This window comes from Lycium ferocissimum, chromosome 12 (assembly GCF_029784015.1).
Source record: "Lycium ferocissimum isolate CSIRO_LF1 chromosome 12, AGI_CSIRO_Lferr_CH_V1, whole genome shotgun sequence".
Classification (NCBI taxonomy): domain Eukaryota; kingdom Viridiplantae; phylum Streptophyta; class Magnoliopsida; order Solanales; family Solanaceae; genus Lycium; species Lycium ferocissimum.
The window spans coordinates 34,333,592-34,361,396 of NC_081353.1; the positions used below are offsets into that span (position 1 = coordinate 34,333,592).

The 27,805-nt window shown below is 34.0% G+C and overlaps 3 protein-coding genes and 2 pseudogenes across 3 annotated transcripts; 2 read left to right on the forward strand and 3 right to left on the reverse strand.

Moving 5' to 3' along the window:
* The first annotated feature begins 1,079 nt into the window (after positions 1–1,079).
* On the forward strand, positions 1,080–2,419 carry LOC132040759 (F-box/kelch-repeat protein At3g06240-like; annotated as a pseudogene).
* A 1,925-nt stretch (positions 2,420–4,344) lies between these two features.
* Positions 4,345–7,280, forward strand: LOC132040207 (putative vesicle-associated membrane protein 726). Its single transcript, XM_059430836.1, has 5 exons — positions 4,345–4,768; positions 5,538–5,679; positions 5,769–5,889; positions 6,455–6,517; positions 6,815–7,280. Exons 1-5 carry the CDS (start codon positions 4,579–4,581, stop codon positions 6,962–6,964), a joined length of 666 nt encoding a protein of 221 aa, XP_059286819.1. The 5' UTR covers positions 4,345–4,578; the 3' UTR covers positions 6,965–7,280.
* A 945-nt stretch (positions 7,281–8,225) lies between these two features.
* LOC132040664 (F-box protein SKIP3-like) lies at positions 8,226–27,710 on the reverse strand. The gene is made up of 2 exons (XM_059431322.1): positions 26,935–27,710; positions 8,226–8,339 (listed from the first exon to the last, which is right to left on the reverse strand). Exons 1-2 carry the CDS (start codon positions 27,193–27,195, stop codon positions 8,322–8,324), a joined length of 279 nt encoding a protein of 92 aa, XP_059287305.1. The 5' UTR covers positions 27,196–27,710; the 3' UTR covers positions 8,226–8,321.
* LOC132040665 (F-box protein PP2-B10-like) lies at positions 17,581–20,316 on the reverse strand (annotated as a pseudogene).
* LOC132040659 (putative F-box protein PP2-B12) lies at positions 20,414–23,479 on the reverse strand. Its single transcript, XM_059431316.1, has 3 exons — positions 23,136–23,479; positions 21,137–21,255; positions 20,414–21,041 (listed from the first exon to the last, which is right to left on the reverse strand). The coding sequence occupies exons 1-3, from the start codon at positions 23,427–23,429 to the stop codon at positions 20,639–20,641; spliced, it is 816 nt and encodes a 271-aa protein (XP_059287299.1). The 5' UTR covers positions 23,430–23,479; the 3' UTR covers positions 20,414–20,638.
* Positions 27,711–27,805: the final 95 nt, after the last annotated feature.

Genomic DNA, 27,805 nt, shown 5'->3' on the forward strand with positions numbered 1-27,805 from the left:
GTAGGGTGGTTCAACTACAAATTGGGGTCAAATCTATATATAATATAAAGGTTAGTGATACGTAGGTAATTTAAACAATTATTATTATTATTATTTTGGATTTTCCCTATCTTTTTCTTATATATATGTGTGTGTGTGTGTGAGATATTTTTATACTTCTTATTTGAATTTATAAAAATTAATATTACCAACTGCAGAATACGTTGGGGACCTTTTCATGCCAAAAACTAAAAAACCTTTTCGTACGTACTTAATGCAAACATGGCTGTTACGGTACTTTTGCATGCTCACATACTCCCCAAAAGAAAAATGTTTGGGAGAAAATTAAGGCAGAGCATCAAGGGCTTGGAAGACAAAGTCACTTCGGAATTTAATTCTATGGTTCCTTAATGCAATTAAATACAAACTAGACATTCAACATATGGTTCCTTTTCACGTAGTTTTTTTTTTTTATATATACATTTTTCACTTATTTTAATTAATCACATTGTGCTTTGTCCAATGAGAGTTCTCTCAAATTTGCTTTCCTTCTCACTTAGTAGCTAAATTTTAAACAAAAATAAAATTTCTTCTTTGATGATTCTATATGATAGTTTAAATTTGACTCCATAACAAAACTAAAAAATAAAAAACTAACAAAGAGTAAAAATACACCTTAGTTTGTATGGATTTAGACAATAATTTGCTCACAAATGTAACTTACTCCTTTGACCCATAGAATTTCGCTCTTATGACTCAAAGGTCATTCTTCACTTAAAAGTAATTGACATTTCTTTTTTACATTTGGTAAGGGAAAAAGGTTTTCTTTATTTTGGCTTCTTTTAAATTTTAAACAAAAATAAAATTAATAATACAAAAAAACAAAAAATAAAAAATAAGATAAGAACATCTTTCTTATAACGAAGTGTTAATCTAATGCATTAAAATAAGATAAGTTGAAGAACAAAAAGAACAAAAACACATTTCAAATATTCAAATTTAAAAATAGTTGTAATACTTTAGTGTTGTAAAAAAAAAAAAAAAAAAAAAATTGTAACCTAATGAGGTTTCTTTGTGCGGACAAGTTTACTAGTGAATCTTTATAAACTAATATCAACTTGATAAATTTTCCACTTAAACCACTTGCCAATTTCTACAACTCATTTAATATTACAGAGTACACAACAAGCTTTTGAAAGTGGCAAAATGAGGGTTTAGCTTCCTATATGCTATAAGTTATCTTAATAAATTTCTATAAGTATACAGAAATACAAAGAAATACCCAAAGATGAGTTCATATATTAAGAGATCAATCCTTAATCTTCCTTAAGATGTTATGTCAAACATACTTTCAAGATTACCTGTTAAATATCTCTTACAATTCAAGTGTGTGTCCAAAACTTGGCTATCTTTAATTTCAGATGAAGAATTTATCAAACTTCATCTTTCTCAAGCTATTTTTGACCCAAAGATTTTAACTATGTCACCTTTTAAGTCCTTGGACTATGAATCTCCATCATCACTTGAAGATCATGTCGATGATGGCCATGACGACGCCATTGTAGATTTGTGGTATCCATCCATGGAGGAAGAACTTGAATCCAATAGTGTTGAAATTATTGGTTCTTTTAATGGATTGATTTGTTTGTTACCATATGACACTAATAAAATTTCTCTATGGAATCCCTCTACTAGAGTCTCTAGGGACTTGCCAAGTCTACCTTATGATTTTCCTGATGATTGTCCCATTTTCAATGGATTTGGTTATGATTCGGTTAACGACGAGTACAAGGTTGTCAGAGGTACATCAGATGGAATAGTCGAGGTTTTTTCTACATGTGGTGAAAGATGGAGAAAGATTCAAGGTCTTAAGGGCATTTTTATTTTAGAAGAAGAAGGGGTTTTCTTTAATGGATCTCTTCATTGGTTGGGCTATAGTGACATTAATGGGACAAAGAAGAAAAAATTGATTGTCACACTTGACTTAGGACAAGAGACATTTGGAGTAATGACACAACCTATGTTGGAAGATGATGGGAATGTCAATTTTCATAATCTTGGTGTTTTACAAGGATGTTTATCATTGATTAACAAAGGTAATGGACTTTATTGTGAAATTTGGGTGATGAAGGAGTATGGTGTTACCTCATCATGGACTAAATTATTTGCCTCGGACATTAATGATTTTGAATATATTGGATATGTTGATCCAATTTGTTTCACAAAAAATGGGGAGCTCATAGTTGACAATGAGGGGTGGAAATTGGTGAGGTACAATATTGAAAAGAATCGCAATGATGAGTGGTTGTGTATTTACAGAGTCTTGTTTCACCATACGATAAGCATAGGATTATCTAGATGAGAATTGACATGTACTTCATACTAATTTATCATGTTTAATTTATAAACTAAGGTGAGAAAGTGTATTAATTAACTAGTATTATTTAGTGTTGATTGTATTTGGAAGGTATATGTCATGTGCTTATTGATCTGGTATAAATATCGGATGCAAATAAAATTTTAATTTTTAACCCTTTCTTCTAAAATATTCATGTCTTTAATTTGTTATTTTTAACTACTCGTGAGACAATTTAAATTAGATAGAGAAAAAAACAAAACCACATGCCCAAAACCACAAGTTATTTTTCAATATACAGCTGTATATCTTCCAATTTTACGTCATTCAATTTTCAATTCACTAGTATCGCCGCGGTATACCAAACTAGTTATTTCCTTCCAACATTAGTGTCATTTTCTAGTACTCTAATATATATGCCTATTAAATCATAAGAAAAAAAAAAAGCAAAATAAAATTCTTATAATATTCCCAAAGAAGGAAAAAGAAAGGTCACATTTACTCATATATTCGAAATTGAGCAAATTTGACCTCCGTTAAATTTTTGGCACACATAGTTATTGTTTGAAAAATAACTATGTATTGCTACTTATTGCGCATTTATTTTGTATTTTTCTATTTGCTGCCATATTTTTTGTATGTGCTTCAAATTCCTTCTCTTTTATTTCTCTTTCCCAATCTTTTTTTTTGAGCCGTCTTTTAAAACAATCTTTCCCCACATCTTACATTACCCTTTTTAATTGTGAGATTATATTGATCATAGCCTTCGCGGTAGCTTCATCGATATTACCTACCAAATAAAAGGCCTGTTCAGGAAAGTTCTCTTTCTAATCCTATTTAGATTCTGTCGGGTGAATACAATCAAATATAATCAAACAGAATGCTCATTGAATGAGCATTCTCAATATTATGCCTTGAAGAGGACTCGAACCTCCATATATATATATATATTATATATATATATATATATATATATATATATATATATATATATCTATATATAGCTAAACCATCCACCTAGACTTTCACCTCCCGTGGTGGTGGAGGGTTTTGGCATGGACCACTACCTCGTTATATATCACAACAAAAAAACAAGAAAAAGGAGGGGACATAAAAATAAAACCTCCAATAAACAGAACGAAACAACACACACACACACACACACACAAAAAAAAAAAAAAAAAAAAAAAAGGGTACATGAAGGGAATCCATGGAAGCCAAAGATTCTATCTTTGTTCCCAGACCTCAATCTACAATCCTGTACTCCCCAAATTGCACAAAGAAGAGTCAGTCCAAGAGAGCAATTAGCAATGATGCCTATTTAAGTCTAATCTTTCTACAAGAACTTACAATTAGATCAAATGTTGTGCAGAGTCTTATTGACTTTGCGTCTTAAAGCAGGTACCTGTAGCCTGTCCAATCGGTAAGGTCCGATAGCTTTTCTGGGAAGATCACTGGATTGGTAAATAATCATATCTTGAACTATGTGGCTCCATTTGGATAGAGCATCCACTGTTTGATTTGCTTTTCGGTAGCAATGTTGGAAAATGCATTGTTGGAGGTGGCTCAAATCTTTGATCTCCCTGATGATGTCTTCTAAATGCCATGGAGGTTTATTATTGCCGTGGATCACATCAATCATTTACTTTGAGTCACTTTCAAGCACGATTATGTGATAGCCATTTTCATAGCACCATTTTAAGCCAAAAAGTGCTGCAGTTGCCTCGGCCAGGTTCTTAGAGCCGTTTCCCAGCCCTTGAGCGAAGGCCACTGGATATGTTGTTTGAAAAATTATTTTCGGGACTTACATTACCGACCAAAACTCAACGAACGAATATTTCACCTATAACGATATTATTTTCACGAAACATTCAATGTATAATCTCTAATTAAGTACTAATATGTGTGATGAACCAAATTTTCCAAACCTTACATTACATTAATTAATAATACAAATTAATGCAAATGTACTTCAAGATAAAAATTTTCCCCTTTAATATCTTTTTTCCCCTAGATCTACCAATTACAAATTCAATCATGTACCTCCACTTTCACCTTCGTCTTCAACCATTCAACAATATGCTCTCCTTTCATTTCCATGCATGCAAAATATTTTCCCATTTCTCTGTAGAAAATATTTTCCTCTAGAAATGCCATTTTCCCTTTGATTGAATATTTATTTTCTCCATCCTCTCTTTTCGATTACAAAAAATCCATAGAAATTAAATAAAAAGTATCGATCGATGGGACAACAAACGTTAATTTATAGCTTCGTCGCCAGGGGAACAATAATTCTGGCTGAGTACAGCGAATTTACGGGAAATTTTAACAGCATTGCCTCTCAATGCCTGCAGAAGCTGCCTGCATCTAATAACAAATTCTCATATAATTGTGATGATCACACCTTCAATTTCCTCTCCGATAATGGATTCAGTCAGTTTCTTCTTATTCCTATATTAATGATATATATTTTTTTAAATTTCCCTATATGTTAAGATCAATTGGATCTATCTATTTGATAAAATTGATTTTTTAGCGTTAATTTTTTTTATCGAATCAAATGTGCATCGCATGCTTTATTAGAGTTTCTTTTTGAACCTGATGAAAGCATCGAATGGTATTTGTTTTCTAATATAATAATCAATCATAATTAGAGATATTCAAATCATTCAAAAGAATGTATAACATTTCTAGAAGATATTGGTAAGTTGAGGGTTTGTATTATAAGATTGTGAGTTATGATTTGCACCTAAGGGTGTGGGTGTGGGCTATAAGGTGAGAGGAGAACTGTGAGACATCAGGTTCATATTTTAGCAGAGGCAAAAAATATTAATCGGTGATTTTTTTCCTATTTGCTTAAAGCCTTGATAAGCAGAGTTATCCCATACTATATTGATGGGAGGTATCAGCACAAATGCACTAAAATTCATTTCTTGATTTCTCATTGTTTCATTGAGAAATTGCTTATCCAACAATGGGTTCGCTCACTGGGAAGAAATCAATGCTTTATCTCAAACTCTCTGTATGTATATATGCCGGAAGCAAGTATAAAAAGAATCAGATATACATTTCAAAACACACTCCCTCAAATCAGAAAGCACAACATTTAAATTCTGAATGCACCACGGATTTGCTACTAAGTTCACATGTTGAAGGGGTACTACTTAATTATTGAACCTCGTATATAATTTTTATGCTACAGCCTACTGTGTGGTGGCTACTGAATCTGCAGGCAGGGAAATTCCCCTAGCCTTCTTGGATAGAGTGAAGGATGATTTTAGCAAAAGATATGCTGGAGGCAAAGCTGCAACAGCTAGTGCTAAAAGCCTCAATAGGGAATTTGGGTACCTTAATTTTCATTTTTATTACATGTGCATTATACTTTTATACAGTCATTAAAAAAAAAAAAAATTGGTCTCACTTGCTATCATAGGTCAAAATTAAAAGAGCACATGAAATACTGTTGTGATCATCCTGAAGAAATCAGTAAGCTTTCTAAGGTCAAGGCTCAAGTTTCTGAAGTCAAGGGAGTGATGATGGAAAACATTGAGAAGGTGATTTTTTTTTTTCTTGGGTCATAGTTTTTTCAAACTTCAGCTAACAGGTGCCATATTTGGGAGTGATAGACAGTGATGGAGCCAGGACTTTCACTATGCGGACCAAAATATAAACCAAGAACACACGAAAAAAGTCAAGGAGATTCAACATCTATTATATATATCAAAATATAGTTTTGACCTTGTATATACTGATTTTTCGATGACCCCTTAGTTCTTCCTTGCTCTGTCACTGGAGATACCCCACTACAAGAAGTGTCGATGTTATCTGACATTGCTTTGGTAAAAAAAAAAAAAAAAAAAATGCACTATGTTATAGATATATAATAGATCGACACTGCTTAAAAAGAATGTGACGTGCACATCAATTTGGGACCATAAGTAAAGCCTAAGAGCCTCTTAGTGCTAAACTACCATATAAGCTAAGTTATGATAATAGGCCGATACTGCTTATGCAAGATCCTGCATATGCTATTGACATAATGTTCATGTTTTAGTGATATATTACTTTACTCTACGTTGAATGTAGTTCGAATTTGCTTTAATTTTTTCTTAATATCAGGTTCTTGACCGCGGTGAGAAGATTGAGCTTCTAGTCGATAAAACAGAGAATCTTCGATCACAGGTTAGCTTAAAATGCAGCATGAACATGGTTTAATTAACTTTAACTGCATGATTAATGTGTCCACTTGACTTTGGGGTTTCATTTCTTCAATTTTAAGAGCAAAAATTAGTCATGGTAGTTTGTAATCACCAACCAGGATTGTGGTGGAGTGGTAAGTACCCCTTAATCCTTAACCAGAGGTCTCGGGTTTGAGCCGTGAATGTGAAATCGCCTTTGTGAGGGAGTGCTTTACCCCTAATATAGATACCGGACTCTGCAAAAAGAAATAGTTTGTAATCTCATCTTTGTGATTTTCAGGCTCAGGATTTCAGACAACAGGGAACGAAGATAAGGAGGAAGATGTGGTATGAAAATATGAAGATAAAACTCGTTGTTTTTGCTATCATCGTGGTCCTGCTTCTCATTATCATTTTATCTGTCTGCCCTGGCTTCAAATGCACTTCTTGATAGGTTCAACCTCTAAGATTCTTAGCGTTGAACTCATTTTATTTGTAAAATTATGAGTTCAGAATTTAACATTTGTTGAAACCTTAGCGGTTTTTCAGACATATGTTTCGTGTCAAAAATGCTGCATTCAGTTAAACCAAATGGTCATAGGTACCATCCGTTTATTGTGAGTTTAGCCCATGAAGAGCTGGATTGGCTTGTATTTTGATGTAATGTATAGGAAAATTAGAGTTAGTTTATTTCCTGTCTCTTTCTTTAGGTATTGTCTCTAAATGTTTTGCCCTGTTTGACTGTTTCTGGTACTGATGCTTTCCAATTTGATACGGTAAATATTTGTTTGACTTGTGATAAGTGCCAGAGCATCCTAAAGTCAATAAGGTGTTGGAATTTCAAAACAAAGAAGATAGGTACTTACTAATGATTTATGCTTGAATCAATGTTGTGAATCAAAAGATAAACTACTAAGTTCTTCCATTGGCAACAATAGTGACGGAGCCAGGAATCCTAATGAGAAGATTCAAATAAATGCAAAAATGCTATACCCTAGAAGCTTCCCTTATGTTATATATATATATATATATATACCAAAAAATGTAATTTTACCCTATTTACACCGGGTAATTTCCGGGTGAAGGGAATCCGATTGAACCCCCTTCCTTACCTTTAGTTCTGCCACCCCTGAGCTGGTAAAGGGAAGAGTGTAAGTCCAGGTATAAGTTTATTGTTTCCCTACAAATGACCTTCTGATTTATAACATTCATTCTAGCATAGAAGAGGCATAGGTTTCTGAACATTGCAGGGAGTAAAAAGCGTTCAATGAAAGAGGTGCCATATTTCATCTATAATCATAATAAGCAAACGAGTACATGCATCAACTCATTCTAGTTTCATATATGAAATAGTGAACCAACTAGGTATAGATACCTCGAGTTTGACCATTAGGTCGAGGGCCATATGTAGATGAATTTGAATCAATCTATAAAACAGCACTCGTGGAAGGTAAGATGACTCCTCTCTTCTCTCTTCTGGTCGAAATTCCATTCCTTGAATGATGAGGATGCCGTTTCCATAGAGATGCCAAATCTCAGTCAATCGCGCTTCAACAACTCCATCCTCACCTGTCTCATTGAAAAAGTTTCCGATTGCTATTTCCCTCCATCCTTCAACTCTTCTCCGGGTATGGGATCGCTTCTCCTGAAGTCCTTCTTTGGTTGAAACACGCACAACACTAGCAGTTTCAAGGCTATAAAACCCGTCTTCCAATTTGAACACTAGAAAAGCAATATATTTGGTTCTTTTCGACAATATTTGGGTTTCAATCTTGCCTCGGATATCAAGCCACTGACCCCACTTGAGTTTAGCCACTTCTGAGAATCTGCAAAAAGTTCATCTTGCTCAGATAATTATGTTTCTGAATATATACATGTGAAATGAATGGAGAAAATATTAAAACCTGGAGCCGGGGTGAGTTACCCAATCCCAATATTGTAGGGTATCACCCCATGAAATAGCAATTTCCCTTGCTGCCACCATAAAGCATTTCTTCCCATTCTTGTCCAGTGAAAAGCTCTTTTTAACATATCAAACCACAAATACACTACATATCAGGAATTAAAAAAACATTAAAGAACGAAAAAAGAATCCTAGACTATATCTACAAGACTACAACTACATGAAAGGTAGGGTTGGAGCCAGACCACCCAGCGCCACTTATGAACGGGCAGGATGGTCGCTAGTCTATTCTTACCCGGTTAGGTTGGGCTGGTCCCAGGCTGGACCCGCACACTTGACATGACTAACTACAAGCGCCGGCCCATTCCGACGCATATATGCAATAATTTTTTGCATTTATATAACTCAAGGAAAGAATGAATAGAAGTTCTTACATAAACAATATCACATAGTAATCACAAAGTTCTCTCTTAAACTTTGTGCCAACTAAAGCTATGACAAACAAAGTGAAATGGAGGGAGTATATCCATGACGTACTTCTACGATTTAACCAACAATCATTTAAGATCATCAAGCTACAAGGAATTTGATTTCATTTCTTTCTTACTAATGCAGCTACGAAACCAACTACGCCTTAGTCCCAAACAAGTTGGGATCAGCTATATGAATCCCCAGCTCCATTCATTTAAGCTCGTTTCATATCCTCAATCATACTAAATAAAAAACGAACAGTGAAAGTCTAGGCATAACTTTATGGTTTCCTTACAGTGACTTTATTTCTGATTCAAATTTCATTCTACTATAGAGAGTACTCAGGCCGTTCCGAACATTGCAGGGACTAAAAAGAGTTGCATGAAACAGAGCGCAGGAATTGATGCTATAAAACAGGTGCCACATTTCATTTACAATCATAATATGCAAATAAGGTTTGAGTATACATCAACTTACACATATATCATACATTAAAACAGTGAATCAACTATATGGATAACTCGAGTTTGAATGTTTGGTGAAAGGGCCATATTTAGAAGAATTTGAGTCCATCCAGAAAAGAGGGAATCTTGGCAAGGCATGGTAAAAGTTTTCTTCTCTTCTTTATTCTGGTCGAAACTCCATTCCTTGAACAATGAGGCCACCTTTCGCAAAGAGCCGCCTAATCTCCATCAATCTGGCTTCAACATCTCCATCCTCTCCTGCATCATTGAAAAAATTTCCCATTTCTATTTCCATCCATCCATCAACTCTTCTCTTGGATCGCTTCTCACTAGGTCCTTCTTGTCTTGAAAGACCAACAACACTAGCTCGTCGCTCAGCTTCATTGTCACTCTCGCAATCAACAAATCTTACAAATGCATTAGCAGTTTCGAGGCCATAAAATCCATCTGCCAGTTTGAAAACTAAATAAACAACATATTTGGTTCTTTTTGACTGTAATCGAGTTTCAATCTTCCCTCGCATATCAAGCCAACAAACGAACCGAAGATTAGCCACTTCAGAGAATCTGCAAAAAATTATCATGATCAATATTTTAAAGTAAATAAAGTAATTTCTTACTAAACTTATACAGGAAAGGAACAAAAACAATATATAACCTGGAGTCTGGGTGAGATGACCATTCCCAATAATGTGGTGTATCGCCCCATGAAATAGCAAGTTCCCTCGCTGATACCATAAAACATTTCTTCCCCGTCTTCTTATCCAATGAAAAACTCTATTTAACAGACCAAACCATAAATACACAACACATCAGGAATAAAAACAACGAAAAACGAAAAAAGGTCCCAAACTATATCTAGCTACATAAAAGCGAGTCTGGGACCCTTATGGATGGGTCGAGCCAGTCACCGGCCTATTCTTACCAGGTCGGGCTGGGCCGTTCACAGGCCAACCCTGCCCACTTGTCAAGACTAGGTGCAATCACTTGCCCATTTCCACCCACATCCATAGCCAAATAGGCCCCTTTTTCATTAACAAAAAGCTGATTTTCCCTTCTATTCATGAAAATAACTACATTTACACCTGAATAAAAACTTAAAAGGGAAATGAACCGATATACTTTATCCCTTAGTTATTACTGGACGAAGATCATGGTCCTTCTGATATCCAATCAGACACAACTAACCCTTTACTTTAACAAAATAATCACTTCAAGGCCATTTCTAAAAGATCTGAACTATGATTGTGAATTCCATGTCATAGCTAAATCAAGACTATTGGGATCCTTGTAAAACTGTAACAATCTATGAAAAAAGTTCAGTAGAAGTACTAATATTACAAATAGCAGCATATTACATACTCCCTCCATCCCAAATTAGTTATCATGTTTCAATTTTCTAGAATTCACTAATCTTGATCAATTTCAATTTGATTTGATCAAACTCAATATTTTACAATTAAAATTTAAATTTTCAAAAACTATATATATATATATATATATATATATATATATATTAAAAAAAAAAAAAAGAGTAAGTAATACAAGTTGCAACCTTTCTTATGTCAATTTGATACCCCTCCATTCATAAATAAGTGAAAATTTTGAGACCTTTTATTTGGTCCAAAAAATAAGTGATTGTTCAAACTCCAAAGGTTATTAATTAATTTTTTCCAAAGCTACCCTTCTTTTCAATATTTTTTTCCATATCCCAACACTCACTATTTCAATCATTAAGAAAAGTTTGGGGAAAGACATAGGCTAATTTAGTCAAATGACCATTTCATTAATGCTGTATATTGCATAGTCGATTACATATTATACTTAACCGGTTTCAACAATACCAGTATAAATTATTTTTGAATTACTCAGGGATTAGAAACACAATCTTTTGTAAAACTCGAAAAAAGGACAAGAATATAATTACCAGTTTGCCACCATCAGTGAGAATTGGTGAATCACAAAGACTAAAGTAAAGTTCTTTCTTCGAAGTATAACTCAATAATCAGGTGGCAAGAATTTGTCCCAAACAACGTCGGATTGAGCAGCATACTTGAATCCTAAGGAGCAAACAGATAACCTAACAGTATCTTTCGGTGAAGTTAAGGACAGTATTTCTGATAAAACACCTTCTGGCAGCAACCCAAAATAATCCATAGGAAAAGAAACAAAACAGTTAAAAGTTGATGAAATAGAAAATGAATAGTACAAGCTTTGGAAACTTCCTTGCACTTTGTATTGTTCGTCTCACAAGGAGTTGAGAAATGGTTATTTATTCGAAACAAAATGGGACAGCTATGTCACCTAAAGTCTTAAAAAAAACCGACAAAAGTAGTGTTTTTTTTTTGGTTTTCCATCCAATATGGCATTCCCTCTGTCCTAATTTAGGTAATCCGGTTCGAATTTTGAAAGTGAAACTTCTTTATTTTGTTTGTGAATTTAGACATATAATATTTAAGTATTTTGAAAAATAATTTATACAAATATTTTATGATCGAAGATTTTTTTGTTTGACTCTCGAAATTCGAACTGTATCACATAAATTGACACAGAGAGTATTTTTCCTCTACCCAAACCATATTTGTTAACTTTAATGTTTATTATTTTATGCCATAAAACTACATTCGTTAACTAACTCTATTGCTTATTATTTTTTTCCTCCCAAACAATGTACAATTGAGCAATCGTGACGGCTGTGATTTCGTCAAGGTTGTTCATACTTTTAGGCGAGGGGAGGGTTGAGAAAAAAAAAAGGGAAAACAAAGTAAGCAAACTGTAGGAGCTGAGGCTCGAACCCACGCCTCTAAGTAAAATCTACACACCCTTAGCCGCTAGACTATCGTTTTCTTCTTTGTCAAGGATGTTTAACAGTTAATATATATCCAAAAATATCTAGATTTAACCTATATACCCGGAAAAAAATTTCGACCAAGGGTGCTCATCTGACCATGCTTGGGTGGGTGTAGCTCTGCCCCCGTTGAGCAACAGACTTGAATCCTGAAGAGATAGCAGATAAAATAACAGTATCTTTCAAAGGAAGTTAAGGAAATAATTTCTGATAAAAACCTTCCGCCAACAACCCAAAATAGTCAACAACAACAACAACAACATACCCAATTAAATCTCATAATGCGGGATCTGAAAAGGGTAAAGTGTACACAGACCTTACCCCTACCTCAAAAGGTAGGGATGTTATTTCCGAAAGACCCTCGGTTCAAGAGAAAACATGATGAAAAAAGGTCAGATAAAAATAAATTTTTCAAAACAGTATAAAAATAAAATTGACGGAAGCGACGGAAGCGAAAAAATCACAATAAAGCAATCTAAAGAAAAGAGCCGTGCAAGCGTTAAAATGGACGGTGCATTTTATATAGATTAGACTACCACGTCCAACACTTCTGGACATATAGTGTATCTACGTATACGTAGTTGTGGTTAGATAATGATATATATATGTATATATATATATATATTATATGGATAATAAACATACATAAGTTTGTATTGTTTTTATGGATATATATATATATATATATACACACACACACACACACATACATATATATATACTATGTTCAAAAATACGATTAATATAACATCAGAATAGGTTCGTATCTAAAGCTTTATTATATTTGTGTTTGCTACGAAAATTTATTAATACTTTTTAAAAGAGAAGACTTGTTTAAAAGAAAACTATTTTCCTCTCTTTGAGATAAAATAATAGAATATTTAAGCATCGCTAATACTTTCAATTTTAATTCGATTAATTTAAAGGTGTAAAATACTTATTATTTTTTATCAAATTTTGATTTGGATAATTCTAATTCAAATTATTAAATTAATTTTACATGTTTAAAACGAAACAAAGTAGAAATTGATTTTCTATTTAAACGAAGAAATGCTATTTTTTTTAATTTTTGGTAAATATTCTCGCTTAGCTCATTTTACTTGTCATGTTGTCTTTTGCATGGTTTTAAGGAAACGTGAATTAGATATAATTTGACTAATTTACTTTATTCATTATTTGATCTTCATTTGATATTAATCTCTTTTCACATTTATTAGAGTAAGAATAAAAATAAAAAAGTAATTCCATTGTATCTTATTTTTTAAATATATATATTTTAAGTATATTTATTTTAGTAAACATAACAAATAAAATGATATACGAATAACAACACAAAGAATTAAATATTTTGAAGAAAAGTAATAATACTTGTCCATGTTTTTATGTCATATAATAATTTCATTTCTCCCACTTAATGGTTAATATCATACTGAATGAATCCACTATTATCGACTTGATGGGATACTTTAATTACATTAAATTGTTTGATTTTTTAATATGTGCACTTTTTTTTTTTTTTTTTTGTCGTTCAGCTTTTTTTTTTTTTAATACGGGGTCCACTTTTTTTTCGCCAGCTTTGGAGAGGGTGGGGTCCACTTTTTTTTTTTTATGAGTCCGGAGAGGGTGGGGTCCACCTTTTTAAAAAAAAATTTGCTTGGCGTTTTTAGTGTGGGCTCCCTAATTTTTTTTTTTTTTTTTTTTTTTTTTAGATCGACGACGAAGCATGAGCGAACCGAATTCTATATAGTAGAAAAATAGAATATAATAAAGTATTTCTATCTATTTTTTAGAAGAGTTGGTAATATAAAGTATAAAACGTCATTTTTTTGCCCTTAAATAAAAAATTCAAGCAGACACAAAGGATTTTTTGCCCTTAAATAAAAAAAGTGATCAAACACGGACGACGATCTTGCCTCTATAAACCTACTTTATATATAGTAGTAATAGTAAAGTAATATATAATTTTTTTATCAAATTTTTATTTGGATAATTCTAATTCAAATTATTATATTAATTTTACATGTTTAAAATGAAACAAATTAGAAATTTGATTTTCTATTTAAATGAAGAACTTCTATTTTTTAATTTTTAGTAAATATTTTTTGTTTCACTCATTTTACTTGTCATATTGTTTTTTATACGATTTTTTAAGGGAACGTCAATTAGAATTATAATTTAACTAATTTACCTTATTAATTATTTGATCTCCATTTAATATTATTTTTCTTTTATGACATTAATCTCTTTTCACATTTATTAGAGTAAGGAAAAAATGAAAAAGTAATTAAATTCTATCTTATTTTAATATATAAGTATTTTAAGTATGTTGCTGTACAATAATTTATTCTTTCTCCCACTAATGGGTTGATACGCATGCGGCATTGAATCCATCATTATTGATTTAATTTTTTTTTTTTTAATATGGGATTAACTTTTTTTTTTTTTAATATTGCTTGATTTTGTTAATATGGGGTCCACTTTTTTTTCCGTGAGTTTTGGAGGTGGTGGTTTCACTTTTTTTTTTAATATTGGTTGGTGTTTAATATGGGGCTCACATTTTTTTTTTAATATTAGTTGTTGTTTTAATATATATGGGGCCCACAATTTTTTTTTATTAGTTGTTGTTTAATATATATGGGGCCCACAATTTTTTATTTTTCTTTGCAAATTGGAACGGACGTTTTTAAATTGGAACGGACGACGAAAAAGTTGAGCCAACTGGCTCTTCTATATAGTATATATACAAAAAAAAAAAAAACAGAAAATAAATACAAGCTTTGAAAACTTCTTTGCACTTTTTATTGTTCCTCTCAAGGCGTTGAAATGGTGACTTACAATATTCAACAACAATGGGACGGCTAATCCTCTGTTTGGCCAGGTTGTTAAAATTTATTTATTTTGAGAATGTGTTATTTTTAATTGTTATTTTGAATTGTTAAAAGTGTTTTTTAAAAAGGGATATTTAAAATATGGAAAAGGCTCAAATATGTCATCGAACTATCGAAAATGACTCATTTATGCCACTCGTCAATAGTTTGGCTCATTTATGCCATCGTCGTTACCAAAATGGCTCATCCATGCCATTTTTCGTTAACGCCGATTTTATAATATCAGATATGACACATGGCCACCAATTAGATGTCTACGTCGTTTAATTAAACCAACAGAAATTAAATCCTAAATTAAACTAAAACCCGACCCATAAATTTGTACTGGTTTAATTAAATGACATGGACATCTAATTGGAGGCCATGTGTCAATTGTAAAACTGACGTTAATGAAAAATGGCATGGATGAGCTGTTTTCGTAATGGCGATGGCATAAATGAGCCATTTTCAATAGTTCGATGGCATATTTGAGCCTTTTCCGTTTGAAATATATACAACTCTGAAAAATATTTACATCATGTAGCCCGATATATAATATTAACAACATTACAGCCTGTGGGAAAGTATTATACACAATGTATCAACTCGTGATAAATGATAATATCAGATAAAAGGTGTTTATACACAAATATGTTGACAATCGGTTGTTTATACACAAAGTATGTCTACGTGGTGTAAATATTTTAAAAATAGACATAGAGCATAATTTTCCCTTTTAAAAAGCTATTTTTGGAGAGTCTAAGTTTGTGTTTGGCTAATTAATTTAGAAAGTATTTTTGTCAATATTAGAGCATTGATTTGTGTTTGGTGGAGTTTTCAAAATGGCTTCTGAGAAAAATTACTTTTTCAGCTTCTAAAAACATTTTATGCTATTACTAAAATATGTTTATTCTTTTCCTAAAAACTTCGGTAAATACTTTTTTTTTTTTTTTTAAAACATACACTTTAAGCTTTGGAAAATTTGGTCAAACATGTTATAAGTCAACTAAAGTCTTCAGATAAAACCGTAAAGGAGAATTTCATGGGTATGTTTGGACACTAAGTCATTTGGTGCATGGTATAGGCTGGGATATCCTAACACTAATTTTTTATATCGTGTTTGGTAGGAGGTATAAATTTATCCCAGGATAAATTTATACCTCCTACCAAATACGATAAAAAATAAAGCCTTATCCTAAGGGTGGGATATCCCACTTATCCTGAGATTATTTTATCCCATCTCTCAAATGAGATAAAATAATCCCAAGAAGTGGGATAAATTAGTCCCGAAATTATAATTTTGGGATAATTTTAACTACCTGCCAAACGAATAATAGTTACTCCATTATCTTAGCAATCACAAAGTCTGATAAGTAGGCAGTATAGTAGATTTAAAGACATATTTATTTCTCATTATGTAATTACATATTTGTACAAGTGATAATTACTTCCTCCATTCTCTTTTACTAGTCTAATATTCTAAAAATAAAAAATTTCTTTTCTATTTATTCACTTTAACAAAGCAAGAGAGATGTTTTTTTTTTTTCAATTGTATCCTTATTATGTATTTCAAAAAAAGTTACTAGTCGTAAAATTTAGATTTGTAAAACATAATAAATAGAAACAACTTAATAAAATAAATATTAAATGCATAATTTCTTAAAAAGAGTGCAAAGTCAATATTGAACTATTAAAAAAGGGACGAAGGGAGTATGTTATAAGACAATTTTTTTAATGTTTAAAATAAGAAGTATTAACGAATTAAATAAGATAACTAGATGTCTTCACTTCTCTCTTTCTTAGCGGGCATTTGAACATAAGAACTCTAAAATTTGAAAAAAAGTAGTACGTATTTATTTTCAAGTTGAAAATTGTATTTGAAAATTGAAGTTGTGTTTAGACATGAATATGAATTGGAGCTATTTTTGTATTTTTGTGAGTGATTTGGAGCGAAAATTATGAAAATAATTTTTTGGAGTTTTTTTAACTCTGGAAAGTTGTAACAATTTTATATCCAAATAATTTTCCGAAATAAAATTTTGAAAAAAAGGTGACGACTATCCGTAGTCAAACGGGCACTTTGTCATGCTAGGGCATAAAGAGGGAAAAGCTCTTGCACTGTCAGCTGCTTTTCAGTATTTTCTTGACTATTAGCTGACCTGACCCATGTGGAGTGACTCTCCCCAAAAAAGAACTCGACATGCGATATTTCAAAAACATAAACATGCCATTTAGTAAATTAGACTATATAAACAAGTTTAGAGCATTATATAAACACAATCACAATGGCAGCAGGAGCTCGCACAATTGGTTGTTCATTTGGCAAATCTTTGATGATGAAGGATTATTTATTAAATAAAGGAATGGGTGTTAATTAAAACAGAGTGCAGAAAATTGATACTACAAATAGGTGACATATTTCAATTATATAATCATAACAATTAAAAGGTAGGGGTAAGGTCTGCGTACACTTTACCTTCACCAAACTCCACTTGGTGGAATTTTACTGGGTATATTGTTGTTGTATAATCATAACAATCAAATGAGGTCTGTGTATGCAACAACTCACTCTACTACTGTACATGAAAATTTTGAAACAACTTGGCATGGATAAGCTCGACACTTGAACGAAACTAGATCTTGTAGAATCATAGTATCAAAGATTTAACGATACTTTCTGTACCTTGCTAAAGAATCGATCCTTAATTCCTGACGAAACTCCACTCCTTGAACAATGAGGCCACTTTTTCCCCCAAGATGCAAATTTTTCATTAATCGCGCATCAACAACTCCGTCTTCTCCTGTATCATTGTAAAAGTTTCCCATTTTTATTTCCATCCATTCATCATCTCTTCTCCTGGGCCGCATCGCTATAGATCTCTCTTCTCCTGGGTCGCATCACTATAGATCCTAGTCCCCATAAACTCGCATCACTAGCTCGTTGCTCCGCTTCATTGTCACTCTCAGAATCAACAAATCTAACAACTACCTTAGCACGTCCAAGGCCAAGAGAAAACTATTCCAATTTGAACACTAGATAAGCAACGTATTTGGTTCTTTTCGACAGTATTCGAGTTTCAATTTTGCCTCGAATATCAAGCCAAAAACCCGCTTGAGTTTAGCCACTTTTGAGAATCTACACACACAAAAAAAAAAAAAAAAAAAAATCACCTTTGCTTAATAATTATATTTAATGAAGTAATTTCTTTCAAAAATTTATAGTACATGCAAAGTAATCGCGAAAATATAAAACCTGGAGTCTGGGTGAGCTAACCATTCCAATACTTTGGTGTATCACCCATGCAATACCAAGTTCCCTTGCTGCTACCATAAAACATTTCTTCCCAGTCTTCTCATCCAGTGAAAAACTCTATTTCGCAGATCAAATCACATACACAAAACATCACCGAAAAAAAAAATCCAAAAAGCACAAAAAAGGTTGTCTAGAACTACATGAAAGGGAAGCCTATTTTTACTATCTTTGATTGAGCTCGTAACGGGGCAATTCCGGTCACTTGACATGGCTAGCTACAGCATGTCGCACCTTCCACCATACACAGTACACGTCCATAGCCATAAGTTTAAGGCCCTTATTCTTTGTACAATTAGTTTTTTTTAACCCTCGCTAGGACCTTAGGAGCTTCCTCTTTTCGCTCTCTTGATGTCTCGAACCCACAACCTTAAAGTTGGAGGTGAAGGGTGCTTACCGCCTGAGTAACCCCTCTTGCCTTGTACAATTAGTGGAAAACTCTTGTATTCAGGAAAATGACTACCTGAAAGGTGGCCTAAACCCAAACCGCCCAATAGCCCTTATGAATGGGGCAGGCCAGTCATTGCCCTATTCTTATCAGGCCGGGTTAGGCAGTGCAGTTGATTGACGGATATCTGAATTTAAATTTTATGATTCCAATCTTTAAAGTTTTAAGAATTGAACATATTATATTTTTAAAGTTAAGAGTTCATATTTTTTATTTGTTGCAATTTTAGTGAATTGTTACACATAAAATTTATGCTCTGCTTCGAAAGTATTGGATTTAGATGAACCCCAGTGTAAAATTTTTCTGCCCCTGGGTCACAAGCTGACCGTGCCCACTTGACATGACTTTCCCAGTTCCACCACACACAATACACAATCATAGACATCGACCCTTTTTCATTGACAACTAGTGGAATGTATTCACGAAAGTTACGCATTTACAAGTAGAATCAAAACTTTAAAAGGAAAAGTTGATGCACTTTTGATCCCTAACTCATTTTGATGAAGATCGTGTTCGTGGTCCTTGTGATATCTAGTTAAACACATCTAGTTGAATAAATGCACACTTCAAACTCATTTTCCTTTTATTTGATAACAGAGAATTCTTTTAGGCAACTGACATACAAGTTGGAAACTAGGTAGTAATAAACACAAAAAGAAGAAAAAGGAAGAAGAAAAGAAGAACCAAACATAGATAGAGAATCAGAAATCATACCAATTTGCCTCCATCAAGAAGTATTGGAGAGTTAGAGAGACTGAGGTAAAGTTGTTTCTTGGAAGGAGAAATCATTAAAGAGTCTGAGCTAGAAAGAATTTGTTGATGGCAACATCTTTTGGCCACGTTAATGAGAGAATTTCCGATATGCAACCTTCTGGCAGAGACAGAAAATAGTCCATGGGAAAAGCAATTGATTAAAATTGCTGAATTTTTTACTGTCTATATAGAAATAAAAGAAGATTACAAGCTTTTGAAACTTCTATGATGGGGACAGCTGAAGTCAACCAAAGTCCTTTTAGAAACTTTGAAGAAGTCATATAGTGGGACAGCTAATAAATCAAAGTCTTTGTCAGAAACCAATAGAATCAAACATCTTCCAAGTGGAATATTTTTTAATCATTTAATTGTCACATAACCATAGCAATGGTTTACTTCTTAATATACCACATGTAATTTAGGGAAACGGCACAAACACCCCCATTGACCTATTGCCGGAACTTCCAGTTGCACACAAAAAAGTTCAGAGGGGGTAAAATGCGCTGCAAAATGAAGTGTGCAACTGAAAATCCAAGGTTTTAAATTAACTCCTTGCAGGATAGAACGAAATAAATTGTTCTGTAATAGCGGTGCTTCAAATTACAAAAACTTAGGCGAACTCAAAGAACAGAGCAAATCATAGTTGACACTTTTATTTTGAAAACAATGTAGAGAAGAAGGGAGAGATTTTCAGAATATTGTATTTATTGCAATAGGCCCTTGTGGTCCGGCCCTTCCCCGGATCCGCGCATGTACAGGCAGTGTCTGCACGGCCGCCTTTTGTGTGTAGAATCTGAGGCACACGAAAATCAATCAGATGATCTAACTAAATATCAATACAGGAATCTAATCTCCTGTTTCTTGTTAATGCTGAACAAACAACCTTATAGTAGTACATGGAACAATTACATTCGCAGCAGGCGTCACAAGAAACGATACATTGTTTAACCAAATCCAATACTCTCTGGATATGTTTCTCGAGAAGGGCCAAAATATAAAAGTATTTGAATCAATCAAAATGAGACCAAACATAAAAGCATAGTAAGAGGAGTATTCTTCTCTTCATTCTGGACGAAACTCCACTCCCTGAACAATGAGGCCACCTTTCCAACCAAGATCCCTAATCTCCATTAATCGCGCATCAACAGCTCCGTCTTCTCCAATATCGTTGAAAAAGTTTCCCAATTCTACTTCCATCCATCCATCATCTCTGCTCAAGGGTAATGTTGCTCTAGGTCCTTGTCCTGATAAACGCACAACACTAGCTCGTTGCTCCGCATCATTGTCACTCTCAGAATCGACAAATCTAACAACTGCATTAGCATTTCCAAGGCCATGGAATCTATCTTCCAATTTGAGTACTAGATAAGCAAAATATTTGGTCCTTTCTGACAACATCCGAGTTTCAATCTTGCCTCGGACATCAAGCCAACAGACCGAATTAAGTTTAGCCACTTTTGAGAATCTACAATTTTTTTACACTTGCTCAGTAATTACAATTCATGAAGTAATTTTTTCAAAATTTTTAGTACATGGAAAGGAACCGCGAAAATATAAAACCTGGAGTCCGGGTGAGATAACCATTCCCAATACTCTGGTGTATCACCCCATGTAATGCCAAGTTCTGTTGCTGCTACCATAAAACACTTCTTCCCAGTCTTTTTATCCAGTGAAAAACTCTATTTGACATATCAAATCACAGACACAATGCCTCAACAATTAAAAACAAACCAAAAAAGACAAAAAAAAAGGTCCTAGACCATGTAGAGAACTACGTGATAGGGAAGTCTCTAGACCCACACCACTCAACACCCTGACGCAGGGGCGGACTCAGAATTTGAAAGCGGCGGGGGACCATTATCTTTAACATAGACATGTCATTCACAGAGTTAATTGCTACAAAATTTAGCGTGTAACTCTCCAAACTAAAGATAAAAACAAAAGAAAATAATAATTTGCCCGAGACTACAAAAATGTCCCTTTTTTTTTTTTTTTTTGATAAATACTGGAGTGGGAATCGAATGCAAGTCAGTGCCTTAAAGGTAAATCTGTGCACCCCAATACAACTATGGTAGCTGCCTAATCTTCATGTATCAACTTTTCCTTTTAAACGTCAATATCTAGGTATACATTTGCTCTCCGTTAATAATTGAGCCTTTCTTTGCCCTCCCGTTACAAAAAGTGCCAGACATTTGCCCTTGTATATTTTCTTTTAGAATCACAATTGCCTTTTGAGGTAACATAATCTTGAAAAGAAACAGTGAAAAATCCGAAAATTACTAACCCTCTGTTTGGATGGTTGTTTCCCGTGGTTCATTAATGTACAGTATGGTATGGTACAGTATGGTGTTGTATTGTATTGTACTGTATTAATGAATACAATGTTTGGATAGACTGTATCGTTTGTTGTGGTTTAATAACATTTGTATTGTTTGGTTTGGTATCGTATGCTTGTATAATAACTTGTAAGTTTACTTAAAATACCCTTAACTCTTAATTAGAAATAATTTATATATATTAATAAAACTCAGGTAAAGAATAAAATAGGAACTTTAAAAAATAAGTAGGTAGTGGGTGAAGGAGGGGTGGGTGGTGTGAGGTTGGTGATTGTGAGATGAGAGTGGGGGTAGTGGGTAGTAGGTTAGGGGTGAGTGGTTGTGGGGGTGGGGGTGGGTGGTGGTGAGGGGTGGTGGGTAGGGGGTGGGTAGTGTGGGATGAGGGTGGGGGTGAGTTGTTGTGGGGTGGGATTGGGCGATGGTGAGGAATAGTGGGTGGTGGTTGGGGTGGTGGGGGTAGGTGGCGAGAGGAGTGGGGTAGTTGGGGGTGGGGGTGGGTAGTAGGGTGGGGTTGGGGTTGGGGTGAGTAGCGGGGAATGGGTGGGGGTGAGTGGTAGCGTGGGGCAGGGATGGGGGTGGGGGTGAGTGGTCCCTGGGAGTGGGGGTGAGTGGTAGGGTGGAGGTGGGGTGGGGTGGGGTGGATGGTGAAGGGTGGAGGGTGAAGGGTTTAATGGAGAAATGAAATACGTAATCACGGAAAAATTACCAAATTCGTGGTTTCAGAAATTGAGACTTTTCATAGTTATATAACCATAGAATGAATTACGGATTTACAACACCATACCACATAATTTTAAGAATAATGGAAACAAACATGATTTCCTAGAAAACCATACATTAATGAACCACGGGAAACCACCATCCAAACAGGGGGTAAGGAAAAGATTAAAAGTGTTCTATCTTGTACAGTTTAGGGGCAATTTTGGCCCTTTCAGTTCTCTCGACCTACTCTTTTTCTTTCTATTTTCTTTTCCTTTTCCTTTTTCTTTCTTCTTTGCTGTCTTTCAGCTAAACTCTATCTGAAAGAAGCTGTGTTTTGAAGTTTTTGAGGCTTTACGATGGAGATGAAGGTGGATAAATTTTAAGGGTCAATTGGCACACAATTTGAAACTAGGTAGTTAATGGGCTTGTTCCTCTAGCCTTATCCTGGTTAACTAAGATGAGTTAAAATATTAGGAAAAAAAAAAAAAGTAAGGACACGAAGAGACCAAGAAAAATCATACCAGTTTGCCTCCATCAAGGAGAATTGGAGAGTCACAGAGGCTGAGATAAAGCTGTTTCTTGGAAGGAGAAACCATTAAAGAGTCTGATCTAGAGATAATATCATTATAATCAGATGGAAAAAATTTCTCCCAAACGACGTTGGATTCTGCGGCAGACATGAATGTTCGCGATACAGCTGAGAATCTAGCAGCATCTTTTGGCGACGTTAAGGAGAAAATTTCCGATATGCAACCTTCCGGCAGAAACCGGAAATAGTCCACTGGAACATGGGAAGAACTCCAAAAGAATTCCATCGGATCTTGATGTATTCAGTTGAAATGATTGCTTGATTGTCCCTAGCTCAAGTTCTAAGACAAGCATTCAAATTTATTGATTAAAGTTGCCGAATTTTCAAACTGTCTATATAGGGGAAAATATACAAGCTTTTAAAACGTGTTTAATGGGACAAAGGGTGGCAGGGGAGACGGGACGGGACAGTATGGGACTTTTTGAGGGGACGGGACAGGATGGGGACTTGTTAGAGGGGGACTTTGGGGGGACGGGCTGAGTTTTGTACTGTTTATATAAAAAAGACTAATGAATACCAAGCTTTTGAAACTTCTTTGATGGGAGCAGTCAAGTCAACCAAAGTCTTTTATAGGAACTTCGAAGGAGTCACTGGGACAGCTAATCAACCAAACGAAGTCTTCCTATCAAACCAAAAAATGAAACTTCTTAGCATGCTAAGAAAGTGTCAATTCATGACAATTTATACAGTACGTTTGAATCCAATATTTGAATAAGTAAAAGTGGAAATTTTATACTAGTCATATTAAATACGAGATAAGGTCCAAAATAATAGTTCCTTAAGTTTAGCCGTCGATTCAAAATTGTCCCTTATATATACATTGGTACACTAATAGTCCTTCAAGTATGCAAAACACGTGCATTTTAGTTCAAGCAAACTATCCCGTCTATTTTGTCCTGAATCCGTCAGTGAGCTGTTTATAAAAACAAAAAAATAGCCCCAACATTAGGGGCGGATCCAGAGAGTAATATGCCACAAGAATCCAATAACCTTTGCCCAGACACATAAATAATTGTGAACCCAATATATATTAACTTGAGGTCGTAGTAGGAATCCATGAACTTTAAATCATCCTATGCGAAACCCTTTAAACACAAAAAAGAACTTCACCTCCCTCTTTGACAACTCCGTTGTCCACTAACCAGCCAAAATACAAACTGACCAAGCTCAGCCTCTGTCAAAATAGATGGAAATAGTTTGCTTGAACTAAAAGTGCACCAGTTTTACATTCTTATAGACCATTAGTGCAGCAGTCTGTATATATAAGGGACAATTTTGAATTTACAGCCAAACTTAAGGGACTGTTTTGCATATCTGTGCCTCAGGATTTATCCCAAGGAAATATGCCTTAAATCTTCCTCTAGACAAATGATGTACTTGTACAAGTTGAACCAACACTCACATAATATCAATATATTACAAGGAATCTGATCTTACCTGTTTCTTGTTAATGCTGAATAAACAAACTTAAAGAGTATTATATGGAACAATTACTTCCGCAGTAGGCGCCAGAACAAAGAGTTTCTCATATAGCAAATCATTTGGTGAGAAGGGCCACATTCAGAAGAATTTGAATCTAAAATAAAGCTCTTTTTTGCAAGAATAAACCAAGAAAGATTCTGATATATTGATAATGACAAGGCAAAAATTCTGCCAAACGACGTCGTATTCAGTTATTGACTTAAACCCTTGTGAGACAATTGAAGCAGCATCTTTTGGTGATGTTAAGGAAAATATTTCAGATATGCAATCTTTTGGCAGTGACAAAAAATACTCCTTGGAAAAAAATCAATTGATTTCAGAACACATTGCAGTGTTTAAAGGTTTTTTTTTTTAGTCAACTTTGTGTTAGGTGTTAAGAATTCTTATTAATTATTAGGATATACCTAACTAGATACTCCTCCGGTCCCAATTTATGTGATATAATTTGAATTTTAAGAGTCAAACTTATTTATTTTGAGCTAACTACATACTCCCTATGTCCCAATTTATGTAATAGAGTTTGTATTTGAAAATCAAACTTCTTTATTTTGACCTAACTAAATATTTCCTATATCCCAATTTATGCAATACAGTTTGAATTGCGAGAGTTAAACTTCTTTATTTTGACTGTGAGTTCAGACATATAATTTTAAGGGAAAAGGGTCAAAAATACCCCTCTACTTTGGAAAAAGGGCTAAAAAAATATCCTCCGAAATTATTTTGGGTCAAAATACCCCTCCCATCCTTAAAGTTTTCAAATATACCCCCTTGATGAAACTATCCCAAAATAACTTAAATCATTTTCTAAACCATCCATCATTTAAACCCGACCCAACTAAATAATAACCCATAAAAATCCCTTATTCCCCCAATACGTAGTTTTGAAGTTTGAGGGAATTGGGGGATCTTATGGGTTATTATTTAGTTTTTCCGCTTAAAATGACAGCTTTTAAAATGATTTGGTTATTTTTGGGATAATTTCCATCAAGACAGTATATTTGAAAACTTTAAGGATTTATATTTTTTTACCCAAAATAAGTTGGGAGGATATTTTTAAATTGCCTTTTTCCAAAGTAGAGGGGTATTTTTGACCCTTTTTCCTAATTTTAATCTTGGTATTTTTGGACTAGACAAGCAACATATTTGGTACTTTTGGACAATATTTGAATTTCAATATTGCCTCCAATATCAAGCCAATGACCCCACTTGAGTTTAGCCACTTCTGAGAATCTGCAAAAAGTTCCTCCTGCTCAATAATTATGTTTCTAAATATATACATGTGAAATGAATAGAGAAAATATTCAAACTTGGAGCCGGGGTGAGATACCCAATCCCAATATTGTCACCCCATGAAATAGCAAGTTCCCTTGCTGCCACCATAAAGCATTTTTTCCCATTCTTGTCCAGTGAAAAGCTCTTTTTAACATATCAAACAACAAATACACAACACATCAGGAATTAAAAAAACATTAAAAAAAAAAAAAAAACGAAAAAAGAATCCTAGACCATATCTACAACTACATGAAAGGTAGGCTTGGAGCCAGACCACACAACACCCCTTATGAACGGGTCAGGATGGTCACTGGCCTATTCTTACCCGGTTAGGTTGGGGCCGTTAGGCTGGTCCCGGGCTAGACCCGCCCACTTGACATGACTAACTACAAGCACCGGCCCATTCCGATGCATATATGCAATATTTTGACATTTATGTAACTCAAGGAAAAAGAATCAATAGAAGTTCTTACATAAACAATACCACATAGTAATCACAAAGTTCATCAATTAACAATCCACCAAAATCTAAGACCCATAATTCATTTCAACCAGACTTTATAAAGACCGATATAAATTACTTTAATCACTTAGGTAAAACAAACTCTTTTCAGGAAACACAAACCAAGCAAGCAAAACATAAAAGGCATAATACATATACAAAGTCTCCAAATTGGCTCTTACCCGGCAAGTATGCCTTCCAACTTTCGGTGTGCACAAGTAGGCACCTCAACTTGTCTCCGCCATTAGTTGAACACTCCAACTTACAAAATAATCATCTTTACACCTCCAAAATTTATGTGCTGTGTCAAGTACACATCAACATTTGTGTTTACGCGTCCAACTTTATACAAGTTGAGGTGTCTACTTGTGCACACCCAAAGTTGGAGGGCATATTTGTCAGCTGAGGTCAAATTTGAGGGCTGCGTTTATGTATTATGACAAAATGAAATAAAATGACGAGGCAGATAGTTTACCAGTTTGCCTCCATCAAGAAGAATCGGAGAGTTAGAGAGACTGAAGTAAAGTTCTTTCTTTGAATCAGAAACCATGAAAGAGTCTAATCTAGGGATGATATCTTCATAATCAGAAGGCAAAAATTTCTCCCAAACTATGTCGGATTCTGTAGCAGACATAAATGTTTGAGAGACAGTTGAAGACCTAGCAACATCTTTCAGCAACCTTAAAGAGAGAATTTCCGATATGCAACCTTCCGGCAGAGACAGAAAATACTCCATAGGAAAAATCAATTGATAAAAATTGCTGAATTTGGACGGTATATAACATAGACGATGAATGCATGCAAGCTTCGAAAATTTCTCCCTATATTTGTTTTACATGATTGCTAAATTTAAATAAGTTTTAAGTCTTATGTCACCGTCAGGTTATATCTATACAAACTAAGATAACTGAATCAAGTTTATCTCTCCATTTCACTTTGTTTGACACTATTTCCTGATTAGTCTGTTCCCAAAAAGAAGGTGCATCCCTATATTTTCTTAATTTGAAGCTTTTACGACCACATAAATGCTATGACATGTTTAAGATCACAAGTTTCAAAAGTTTTACAAAGACACAAATGTTACTATATATTTGAGACCATAAGTTTCAAAAGCATTCCTTTTTTACTAAGCTTTTTGTCAAATCAAACTATGACAAAGTGAAACAGAGGTAGTATATCCATGATGTACTTCTAGGAAACAACAGTCAATTAAGATCATTAAACTAAAAGGAACTTGATCTCCTTTCTTCCTTGCTAAAAGGAACAGTGTCAGTCAAGGCATAACTTTATGGTTTCCTTATAATGACTTTCTGATTTAAATGTCATTCTAGTATAGAGTACTTAGG

Bases quoted from the DNA above. Each gene is read 5' to 3' on its own strand.
- LOC132040207 (XM_059430836.1), top strand. From the start codon at position 4,579: ATGGGACAACAAACGTTAATTTATAGCTTCGTCGCCAGGGGAACAATA. The intron at 5,680-5,768 runs GTACCTTAATTT...TTGCTATCATAG, and splicing joins AGCCTCAATAGGGAATTTGG to GTCAAAATTAAAAGAGCACA. The intron at 6,518-6,814 runs GTTAGCTTAAAA...TGTGATTTTCAG, and splicing joins CAGAGAATCTTCGATCACAG to GCTCAGGATTTCAGACAACA.
- LOC132040659 (XM_059431316.1), bottom strand. From the start codon at position 23,429: ATGGAATTCTTTTGGAGTTCTTCCCATGTTCCAGTGGACTATTTCCGG. The intron at 21,256-23,135 runs GTATGATTTTTC...TATGTCAAATAG, and splicing joins TCCTTGATGGAGGCAAACTG to AGTTTTTCACTGGATAAAAA. The intron at 21,042-21,136 runs GTTTTATATTTT...AAAAAATTGTAG, and splicing joins TTATCTCACCCGGACTCCAG to ATTCTCAAAAGTGGCTAAAC.
- LOC132040664 (XM_059431322.1), bottom strand. From the start codon at position 27,195: ATGGAGTATTTTCTGTCTCTGCCGGAAGGTTGCATATCGGAAATTCTC.